Source organism: Plectropomus leopardus, chromosome 13 (assembly GCF_026936395.1).
Source record: "Plectropomus leopardus strain MGB_pleo_1.0 chromosome 13, ASM2693639v1, whole genome shotgun sequence".
In the NCBI taxonomy this organism is placed as follows: domain Eukaryota; kingdom Metazoa; phylum Chordata; class Actinopteri; order Perciformes; family Serranidae; genus Plectropomus; species Plectropomus leopardus.
Window position 1 is genome coordinate 26,906,315 of NC_142188.1, and position 10,754 is coordinate 26,917,068.

General features: G+C 41.8%; 1 protein-coding gene across 1 annotated transcript; it reads left to right on the forward strand.

Annotated features, from left to right (window-relative positions):
* The first annotated feature begins 271 nt into the window (after window positions 1-271).
* mcmbp (minichromosome maintenance complex binding protein) lies at window positions 272-10,529 on the forward strand. The gene is made up of 16 exons (XM_042501664.2): window positions 272-462; window positions 1,629-1,720; window positions 1,845-1,985; window positions 2,103-2,144; window positions 2,237-2,326; window positions 2,447-2,585; window positions 3,117-3,262; window positions 3,394-3,491; window positions 3,571-3,743; window positions 6,362-6,485; window positions 7,341-7,458; window positions 7,571-7,736; window positions 7,880-8,013; window positions 8,716-8,883; window positions 9,942-10,030; window positions 10,314-10,529. The coding sequence occupies exons 1-16, from the start codon at window positions 402-404 to the stop codon at window positions 10,438-10,440; spliced, it is 1,908 nt and encodes a 635-aa protein (XP_042357598.1). The 5' UTR covers window positions 272-401; the 3' UTR covers window positions 10,441-10,529.
* The last annotated feature ends 225 nt before the right edge of the window (window positions 10,530-10,754 follow it).

Below are 10,754 nucleotides of genomic sequence, written 5' to 3' on the forward strand. Positions count from 1 at the left end.
AGTTGTAGGAGAAACAAACATGCCCTCTCTCTACTGTCACCTACAGGTTAAATATATTACTAACACTAAAAAATATGCTTTTAAATCGTCTAAAATGAGAAAATCACATTTTAATGAAGAGTGATTCGGTATAAAGAGTAAATATTTTCTTCTCGTTAGACCGCCAAACTGAAATCAGTTACCAGGCCCGCTAAAGAACAGTAAGTAATTCAGCCGGTGAGATAGCTCCGCGCTCCGGTTTGTTCCTGTTAACAAAACAAACGAACTCCGCTCTTCGACTGGTGACGCAAATTTCCCGCCCTCACTTCTGCCATCCTGTGTGTGCCGAAAGTCAACAAAATAGTGTTTTCACAGAGACTTTACTCAATATTTTAAACTCATCAGACGTTTGTCAGTGGCTCATGATGCCTTCAACTCATGACTGGATTAACAACCCTCTCGGTGTTGTTGAAGGGATGTTTGGTAAGAGACACACCGGAACTTCACTCTTTGACAGCTAACGTTAACGCGTGAACCTAGCTAGTTAGCTTTATGGCTACCTACCATGCTAATCACCATGCTACCATACCTATCGTTTCGTATCCATCATAAATACTGAATAAGTTATTAATATTTGGGTTTTAATTGCCAGTTGCTTTGTTGCAGTTTGTACCCGCACCGTTTTTTTCAGTCACAAAGTGCTGGGTGTGCAGTTTGATCTGATGACCTGTCTGCACATCCAAATTATATCAAACCCACAACATGAGGCATTCAGGGCCCCCTAAAGTGCCTTAAAGTTGTCTTAACTTCTCTGAATGCACCGAACTGGTGTGGATATACATATATGTGGCATTTATGTCCTAAACACAGCCTCAGAAGTTGTAAAATTTGGTACTTTGGTGCAAAATTTGTCAAGGTATGACTGATTTTCAGTCCAGCTCCGTTTATTCATCAGTAACAAGAGCTGGTACCTGTCATTGATTTAAAAACACATAGTTTCACTATCCAATTCAAGCAGTAATTTATATTCATAATGTATATAGTACTTGATACATATGCCCTTTATACATGAATTATTCTCTCATTTATATAAAATGGACAATGATTTCTAGTTTTATAACAGCCAGTTGAAGGGTAAAACCCTCTAAAGCTTTAATTTCTTAACAGTTCAAAAAAAAATGTGAGCTCAAAGTGATGTCTTTAAATTGCTTCTTCTGTCCAACCAACAGTCCAAAACCCAGACTCCTCATCACATTTAAGAAGCTAGAGCCAGCAAATGTTTGACACTTTTGCTTGAAAAATGACTGCAACGATTAATCAATTATCAAGATATTGTGAGATTATTTTCTTTCGACTGACTGGTTGATTAACAATCAAGCAACTATGTGTTGCAGCTCTAATATATTATATATTATAGTTTAATTCTGTTGCAAATTTGACAGTCACAGGCATAAAAATCACAAAAACGCCACTTACATGATTACAGAAATGTGGCTATTTTAATGCATCTCATGCAAGTGTCCTCTATCTTTAGTAAACTAAATGAAAAATAATCACTTAGATTCTCAAAGCCAATGTTTTCTGTTATAATGACCAATTTATGTTCCTCCAGATGATTATTCACATTATGCTCTTATTGATTATTTTAGCTGCTTCCCAGAACAGTCCAGACTCTGGATGGGAGGCGAAAGCAGTTGAATTCTTTAAAGATCATCTGAAAGAGAAGGACGCTCATACCTGGGTAATGCAACTCTTGTATCCTTTCAGCATTTAAATTCCACAGAGATGCAAAAGACGCCTGTAAATGTCAACATCACAGTCTGTGTTAGTGCTTGTGAACAATATCCGCCTTCATTTTGGTGCAGGTCCCGTCTTTGAACGATGTCCCTCTGCACTACCTGAAGCCCAACAGCCTGGTGAAGTTTCGTTGCTTAATTCAAGACATGTTCGATCCGGAGTTCTACATGGGAGTTTATGAGACGGTTGATCCATCTACAAACGCTAAAGTAAGCACTTTCTTTGCAGCCCTCTGCCCTCTCATGTGTCCTGTGCATGTTTTTGCATCTATAATGTGTTCAGCATCATCACATTATCATCTTATTTTACTGTTTGACTATTACCAGGTGCTGCGATGCGGGAAGTACAAAGATGTGACAGAATATGGAGTAAGTCCCACAGCGCTAAATCACTCAAGAGATCCATAAATGCCTAAATTCAGCTTCAGCTTCACTAACAGCTACACATGTTTTATCACCAGGTGGATATTAACTCCAAAAACATTGTGACTGCGGAGAGACAAACTTTCTACTGTGTGCCAATCCCTGGAGAAAATCCCTGGGTGAAAGAGATATCCTCATCTTGTCCACGTTATGAGTGGAAGTGCTCCTCAGACAGGATTTTTATCACATATTCTTTCTATTTTTGAGCACTGCTGTCTAGTTTTTTTTTTTCCTTAACTCTGTCGCACAGTTATGCCGGCTCCAGCCAAGCCAGAGTGCTTCCTTCCACCTCGTATGCACCGACGAGACAGAAACGCAGCTACGAGGAAGATGACGACATGGATGACATGGACACGCAGCCGCAGAAGCAGAGGGAGCCGCATACCGGTATGTAGGGGTGTAACGGTACACAAAGTCACGGTTTGGTTTATACACACTTGGGTGAGATTTCTGTACAGTGGGAAAAAAAAACAAATGCATAGTCTGGTTACTGTGTTAATTAGTTGGAAGCTATGCCGGTATCTCAAACTTGTTACCATAACCTACTATCTACCTTCAATTTTAAATGGTTTCCAAAGGCCATTCAGTATTTGGGGATAGAATTAAATCCACATGTAGAGGAACAGAGGTGAATGCTGTTTTGGACTGGGTCCTGACTGAAGAAGAACTTACCTTTCCTTTTAAACCGATTGAAGTTTTAGTGCGGACAACAAAACATTAGAATAATAATAACACAAGGAATCCTATTTTTAGATTTGTCATAATATTCAAAATATAGAGAAAAAAAAACTATGGCATCAGGAGGAGTGTTTAATATGTTCCACTTTGGCTTAAAGTTTCCAAGCAGAACTTGCTCTTGTGAACTTTGATGCCAAATTGCCTGCATCAGTCTCCAGCGTGCTCCTCTTCTCGCTGCAGGTCCTCAGAGTCCCACAGAACAGCACGGCAATGGCGACTGTAAGCGGCAGGAGACAGAGGCTCCCTCCAGCCAGACAGCGTCTGCCTCCCATCTCGACCTCAACTTCCCCCTACCAGGAGAGAAAGGCCCCTCCTGCCTCGTCAAGGTGTGTTAGCGGGTTCTCTTGTCTCTCTTTTTATTGCCTGCGGAGTGATTGATCACTCGCCAAAAAGTTTGTTCTAAGAGGTGATCTTAAAGGCTATTATCAGCAGACTAAAAGGTGCGTTTTGTTGGCAGGTGTACGAGGACTGGGACAGCTTCAAACTCAACGACACGCTAGAGGTCTTCGGGATCCTCTCCGTCAGCCCCGCTCTCAGCGCTCTGGCTGACGAGAAGTAGGTCACAGAATTCAGTTTAATTTCCCTCCGCTGCTGATCTGTGTGCCTCCTGCTCATTGTTGGCGTGTCCTCACAGAGACGTCTCCTCGGCCCTCCTGGACCCCGCAGAGTGCATGGAGACGGCGGAGGAGCAGAGAGTGCACAGCCCGCCAGCCTCGCTTGTTCCTCGCCTCCACATGCTCTACGCCAGGCCAATGCCACACAACAACCCCCTGCTGCCCTCCGCCACACTGGAGGACAACAGCGCCTGTAAGGACAAATAACAGTTTCCTTTTTACACTTTGTGTGTGTGTGTGTGTGTGTGTGTGTGTTTGTATGACTGTAAATGCCAGTAATCATGAATATTTCACCCTCATTTTTTTGAATAGGGGGTTATTTCACTACACCAGTGTTGCTGTTTCCAAACCCTAAGCAGCCTCGCTGTCAGAGGAGATATACTCATTTGTTTACCAAGCCTGCAGCAAATTTCCATCAGTGGCACATTTTGGATCAACACATTTATTACACACGTGTGAACAAGCCCAGGTGCAATTCATCTGATTTGCATAACATGCTGTTGTTTTTGACACGTGTTGTGCATGTTACTTTTAGAACTGCAAGCGTGTTTTTCACACCACAAGAGGAAGATACAGTCTTCCTCTTGTGGAAGCAAATGCTGTCAGCTCAGCAAAACAGATCAGTGTTCAAATGTGTCATGAAAAAACAGTTTTTAGTAGAACATTAAAACTCCTTTGAGTAGATTACTGCCGCAAACCCAAAATCAGATATAACAGGCTTTCATAATAAATATTATCAGTGGTGCTTCTGCAAAACCTCAGTCTTTTTGTAAACACAGACGAACACATTTCGACTTTTGAGCACACAGAAGGGGGCAAAAATCCTCTAAATATTCCTTACTTGTTCTCCTTTCTTACACCAAAAGCCTAATAAGAATCCAGCAGCACTGCTGCAAACATTACAAAAACAATCAAAGTCAAAATCCTTATTAATCTATCCAATGAGCTCCGTGCCTTAGCATGCTGTATTACACACAGTGCAGGTTGTTACAGTGTTACATACTGTGATGACGCTGTTATATGTACATAATGAGCATTTAGCTCTACATATAAAAATACAGACCCGTTAAAGTTACTGCTTAAAAGATATGATGGCTTATAGACAAGTCTCTCAAGATAAAATGAATCAATGATTTTTACATATTAGTTAAAAATGTAACTTTTCAAGCAAATATGCAAAACAAAAGCAGGTTCCTGCTTCTTACAGTCTTAAACTTTGCCTCCTTTCTCTGTTTTATATCAGTGTAACACCTCTTGGTACTTTTTAACTGTTGGTCAGATACAACAACAATAGACATTTGATTGGTGCATAACATTTAATGGATAAATTGATTAATTAACTAAAAGGAAAAATCGGTCATTAATGAAAAAAATAGGGCTGTCGGCCCATTCGAACAACAAATTAGTTGCACAATTTGCTTTTTTTTCCTTAAGACTGTAATGTAAAATCACAGAATTAATTTAGAATCAGCACAGAGGCAGTATATTTTAATGCAGTTTAATGGCATGTTTTTTTGTATTTAATACAGATTCTCTCCCAGTTTGTGCAAATGATTGCAGATTCGGTTCTTTATCAGTAAAGTGCACTGTGACACCTAAGTAGGTTTCATTACTCTCACAAGTCCAGTGATCCCCTGAGAGAGCAGAACGCCATATCAGCATTTGACGCCACAGATTGATTTTCTATTTTTGGAACTTTGCCCCACTCCTTCTCTCTTTGACACACACACACGTACACTTTGGGTGTGTTCTTAAATAGTCACTGAGCGTCAGAGCACACTGTGGCACAAACTGGCCCACACACAGAGCACTCTCAGTATATATATACCTTTGGTTACTTGGAGCACCACATTCTCGGAGCACAGAGCATACTTTGGGCACAGATGGAGCAGCAGAGCTCCAGACATTCAAGTGTTGAAACATTCATAACTTCATATAAAATCAGAATGCTGTGGGTTTTTTTTTTTTGATAATGGTTCTCTAATTTTTGTGTTTCCTAACCTACTTTAGATAAAACTAGCTGCATTCCCATGAAAACTGCATCAGGTCATTGGATCAGTTTTTAGCTACCCGTTTAGCCAAAGCATAGTTACCTTCTCTCTCACAGGTGCCAGTATCGGCCCACAAATACTACACTGCTGTATTGTAGATTGGTAAAGTCCTGTAGTTTCTGTATGGTGTTTTACTTTGGGGTAATGTCAAATATGAATGACTACAAATTAAATTCAGCTTTGCAAAACATGTAGATTACTTTTGCTCCAAAAATCTGTCAGGCAACTATTTGAAGGGAAACATTCAGCCTGACTTTGTCATTGTCCTCATCCATCTTTAGCCTGGATGGCTCAGTTTGACAGCACACATTGTCCTGTAGGACAGCTGCCACGGGAAGTAAACAAAACCCGGCTGTGTTAATTTTTATTTATTTTATCGTGTTAAATCTTTTAAAGTATTCACAAAAACTAACATGTTAATTGTGATAACACTAGAAAATAATCAGTAGTAGCATCCCAGATCAGATGTATCTTTCTGTCTTGCCTTCTGGTGCTTTCTGTGTGCCACACAGAATCCAGCTATTTAAAAAGCCCTTTTTAAACAAACAAACAAACAAACACACACATCGTAGTTACGGTCACATTATCATGTTGCCCTCCAGCTGTGTGGGGAAGCAGAAAAAAGGGGCCATTATGTCAAAGTTCATCTGTGTTTTAAAGCTTTCCAGGACGAGTATTTAATTCAGCGAATGTAAAGCTTTATAGCGCACACACTTGTAGCCGTGGGGACTTGTTTCCAGTCTTTGTGCTTCCTCCTCAGTTTTATCTTCGACCCTGAGCGAGATGGCTGCCGTCAGGGCCGAGCTGCTCACATACTTCACTCACATCCTTCTGGGAGACGCCCTGGCTGCTGAGTACCTCATCCTGCATCTCATTTCTAACGTGTAAGTGTCTGTAATGTTTAACCCGTTCAGATCCCCCCGTCCGTTCCAATGGGCATATCTTCTCCAGTATTTCTAGATCTATGATTACTGTCATAAGCCAATCACAGTGTTTCACACCATCTAAAGTGTACTGCTGTGGAGCCTTTTTTAACAAGCATGGACGACTGAGGCAAAGAGGAAGCGTTTTTTAAAATAAACACGAGATGGTATATTACTTTTCAAAAAATCACATGAAAGATTTATAGCTCTTACTCAAAATTTAAAAAAAGAAATATCCATCCAGTGGAGTGGACAGTGGATTTGAGTGTCACTAGACTATCAAAAGGGCAAACACATTTAAATGGGAAAATCTGTTCTGCTTTGATTTTCTAATGATACAAAAAGCTTATAATGCATTTTAGTGGTTATGTTCACAGAATTTATCTCAGGAGGTTTTCAACATAATGTTTTATGAAGATACTTAAGAAATTGAGGATATTCTGAGTAATGATGACAAAAACAGTACAAAATATACATATACAATGGCTTTGGAAGCATCGCCATAGTTATTGATATGCTTTCAACATTCTTGAAAACTAATTTTTTTTTTTTTTTCAAATGAAAAAAGTCTGTTATAGCACTTATTGTAATTTCTATTATTAGGAGATTTGTTTGGCAAGATTTTTGGTCATCAGAGTGAATTGAAATAGCCCATAATGTATCCTAATTGAAAAATAATGCTAATGCTTTATGAGTGCATTTGGAAATCAACCACTACCGTATTTTTGGGTTTAGGCTGAAACTTTTCTGTCTTTGTTTCGTGGCTTTGTGCCAGGGGAGCTTATTAATTTCACAATGTTGATGATTTTCCTGCAGGTACACCAGACGGGATGTTCTCCCACTGGGCAAGTTCACCTTAAACCTGAGTGGCTGTCCTGCTGTCGCCTCCTACACTGAACGCCTCTATCAGATCATCCAGCAGCTTGTGCCTTCTGTGAGTAAACTTTGTCACTCCAAGCAACTGCCACTAGTGCTGGGTTTGTTTACTTTATGTATAATGTGTAATGTGTAATTTATGTAATTCAAGTTCCTGCTCCCCCTTGCAGTCGTACTATCTGGGTATGAGCCTCGAGAACATGAACCAGATGCGGTTTGTGCCAAAGAAGGACTACGTGGCCAACCGGCTAGTGAGTGGAGCCCTGCAGCTGGCCAGAAACACTTCCCTCTTCCTGGATGAAACCAAGCTGGAGCAGGGACAACTGGACACAACAGGTGAGGCCTCTAGAAACCAGGAGGGGACGACACTGAGAGGACAAGCGCTGCGGTTAATGCTCCCGCTGCAGGCTGTTAGTATGGTTTGACTGACACTAAGCAGGTTGCATCTTTTTCTGTGTGTGTTTGTTTTTGTTGCGTAGGTGTGCGTAACGTCACGGCCCTGGGAAACCTGATCTCGTGGCAGAAGGTTGATTATGACTTTAACTACCACCAGATGGAATTCCCCTGCAATATTAACGTGCTCATCGTGTCAGAGGGCCGCTCGCTGCTGCCGGTGAGGACAAAGAGGGATGAGGCGTGCAACCACAGGACGAAAACTCACCCCTACCCACCCCTGATCCCAACCCACCCTCCCCCGGCATGGCCTGGGAGGGGTTAGGTTTCCTTGAGCCTCTCATGAGACGAGCCGTGTCTGATGCTGGAGGTTGTTTCCAGACGGCGTCACGCTGTCATCTCAGCTGCCATTGGTTGGCCGCAGCAACCGCTCCAGCCGGCGGCTTTAGCTCGGGTCTCACTCTGTTGCGAACAGCCCGTGGAATGTGCTGTGTGCTATTCCTGTGTGTTGGTCTAATGGGTTGCCATGGCGGCAGCTGTGTGCCACAGGAACAATTCTGGGAGAGGCGTCAGGCTCGGCCATCTATTAGTCCAGCAGTGAAGGGCAGCGCGCTGTAAACAACTCCCAGGGTTGATTAGAAGTCAGAAGTGCGTGGCTGTGTTTACATTGAACAATTATCGGCTGATGAGTAGCTGGAGGGTTGAGCTGATCGAGGGCTTCACAGTCAGCTCGCCGCGGCTTTACTACTGTCTGGCGGGCTATTACGTTTTGAAAATACGCCAAACTAGGCGAACACACCGCAGGCAGTCCTTAACTTTTGCTTGGCAACACCACAAAAACTTAAGATGCATAAAGCTTTTCTTTTCACAAACTTTCTGTCTGGCTCAGTGTCAATATTTGTGTTTCTCTGTAACTTTACAGTCAGACTGCCAGGTCCACCTACAGTCTCAGGTCAGCCCACCTCACATGGAGGAGTATCTCAGCAGTATCCACATGCACCCGCAGGCTTCGTCACAGCTGAACAAGTTCAGAATGTACCTGAGCGTGGCTCGGCTGCTAGACTACAGCATCTCTGATGAAGTGACAAAGGTGAGACATGCTGTCATCTTCAGCCTGAGATGAGTTGCAAATGAATAAGTGATGAGGTTTGAGAACCCTGGATGAAAGAGCAGCAGTCACAAAATGACAAAAGTATAATACTTTGGGACTTGCTGCTTGCAGGTCAGTTGTTCCTTCATGTACCCAGCAGCCCTGTGTGTCTGTTTAATGAGCAGTCTGTTATCGTCTGTGTGCATGACGGCAAAAAAACACGGGACACGGATTCATGCCAGTAGCAAACAGTGACCACGGTTTTCGCGCTACCATGGTGTAGCTCAACTAAATTTTACAGAAATCATCTTTTTTTTTCTCTACAAGCAGCTATAAAGCCCTTCAGCTGGTAAAACTACATGGAACTATGTGGAAAAACAAGCACAATCTGTTTAAAATAAAATAAATACCTCATGTACCAGAGGCAAAGCAATACAGCAGAGCAACTTTGTGGGTGTTTTTACTTTTCTCATTAAAATAAATTAACAGATCAATGCATCCTGCGGTTAAAATGATCCGGTTAAATAATTCAGTAGCAGTTAAAGGTCCAGTTGGAAGGATTTAGGGAGATATATTGGCAGAAAGGGAATACAGTATCCACAAGTATGTAATCATTAGGGTATACTCACCTGAACCTAAAAATTGTAGTTTTTGTCATCCTAAAATGACCAGTTTATATCTCCATACAGAGCTGGTGTGCTTCCATGAAGTTTGCCATGTTGTTTCTGCAGCAGCCCAGAACACACGGACACTGGCACTACATAAGGCCATTCGTGGTTTCACATCGTAGTTCCGTTACACGTTCGGCACATGGGAAAAGTTTCGGTTCTGTATCCTCACAGCTAAATTCCACACACTAGACCTTTAACATAGCCTCTGCTTCCAAATCCTGCATAACCAACTGCAGTATTGGCAAAACTTAATATGCACACAGTGAAGCTGGCAGCAAACACACTGCAAAGACAGTCTGTGTAGCAGATAAACACATTGCTTCTGTGCCCCATGTATTTCACCCTTCGATTGTCCTTTAACTGCTCGTCTTTTTTTTGTGTCCTCAGTCAGTCGAGGAAGACTTTGTGGACATGAGGAAGGATGACCCCCAGAGCATATCTGCAGAGGACCTCCACAGGATGCTTGTTGTGGCGAGGTGGGCTGTGATTAAGTTTATATAAGCTCCTTTACTTGGCATGACTTTCCTTTTTATCTAGTGAGAATAACAACAGCCTGCAAAGCCTTCTTTGAAATGCAAAGTGTTAAACAACAATAAGCCGTTATGACCAACAACTGAAATGCCAGTTATGACATAAGCAGGGTGACGATCGCTTTGTGGGTTAATACAACCAAAATAAAAAAAGTTATTTAATACTTGGACTTAGCGTTTGTGTCAGGCAGCAAACTGTAATGTGTCTGACAACTGTGACTGTCTGCAGGTTGCTGTCTCTGAGCCTGGGACAGACTTCACTGTCCAGAGACAACTGGCTGAGAGCCAAACACATCGAGATGCTGCGGACAAGCCGGATGGAGCAGCACAAATGTGTCAACGGCAACGAGCCGTGATCACACGGAGAGAAAACGGATGGCCTTTGTTTTGCATTTTGATACCTAAAAAAAGTTTGTAATAAAGATGTTTTTCATATGTCATAGTACACATCGTGTTCAACTTTCTTTTTCTTTTTTTTTTTACCAAATTAAGTTGCAAAGTTTTCTAATAATGCATTCTCTGTTGAGTAAGTATACACTGAGCTAGTTGCCAGCATATAAAGAGCTGTTTGATATGCTGGCATGGAGACTTCCTGTTCATGGCTTTCAAAATAAACCTCATGCAACACTTGCACACTCATATTTTTTATTCCAATGGAATATCTTCTTAG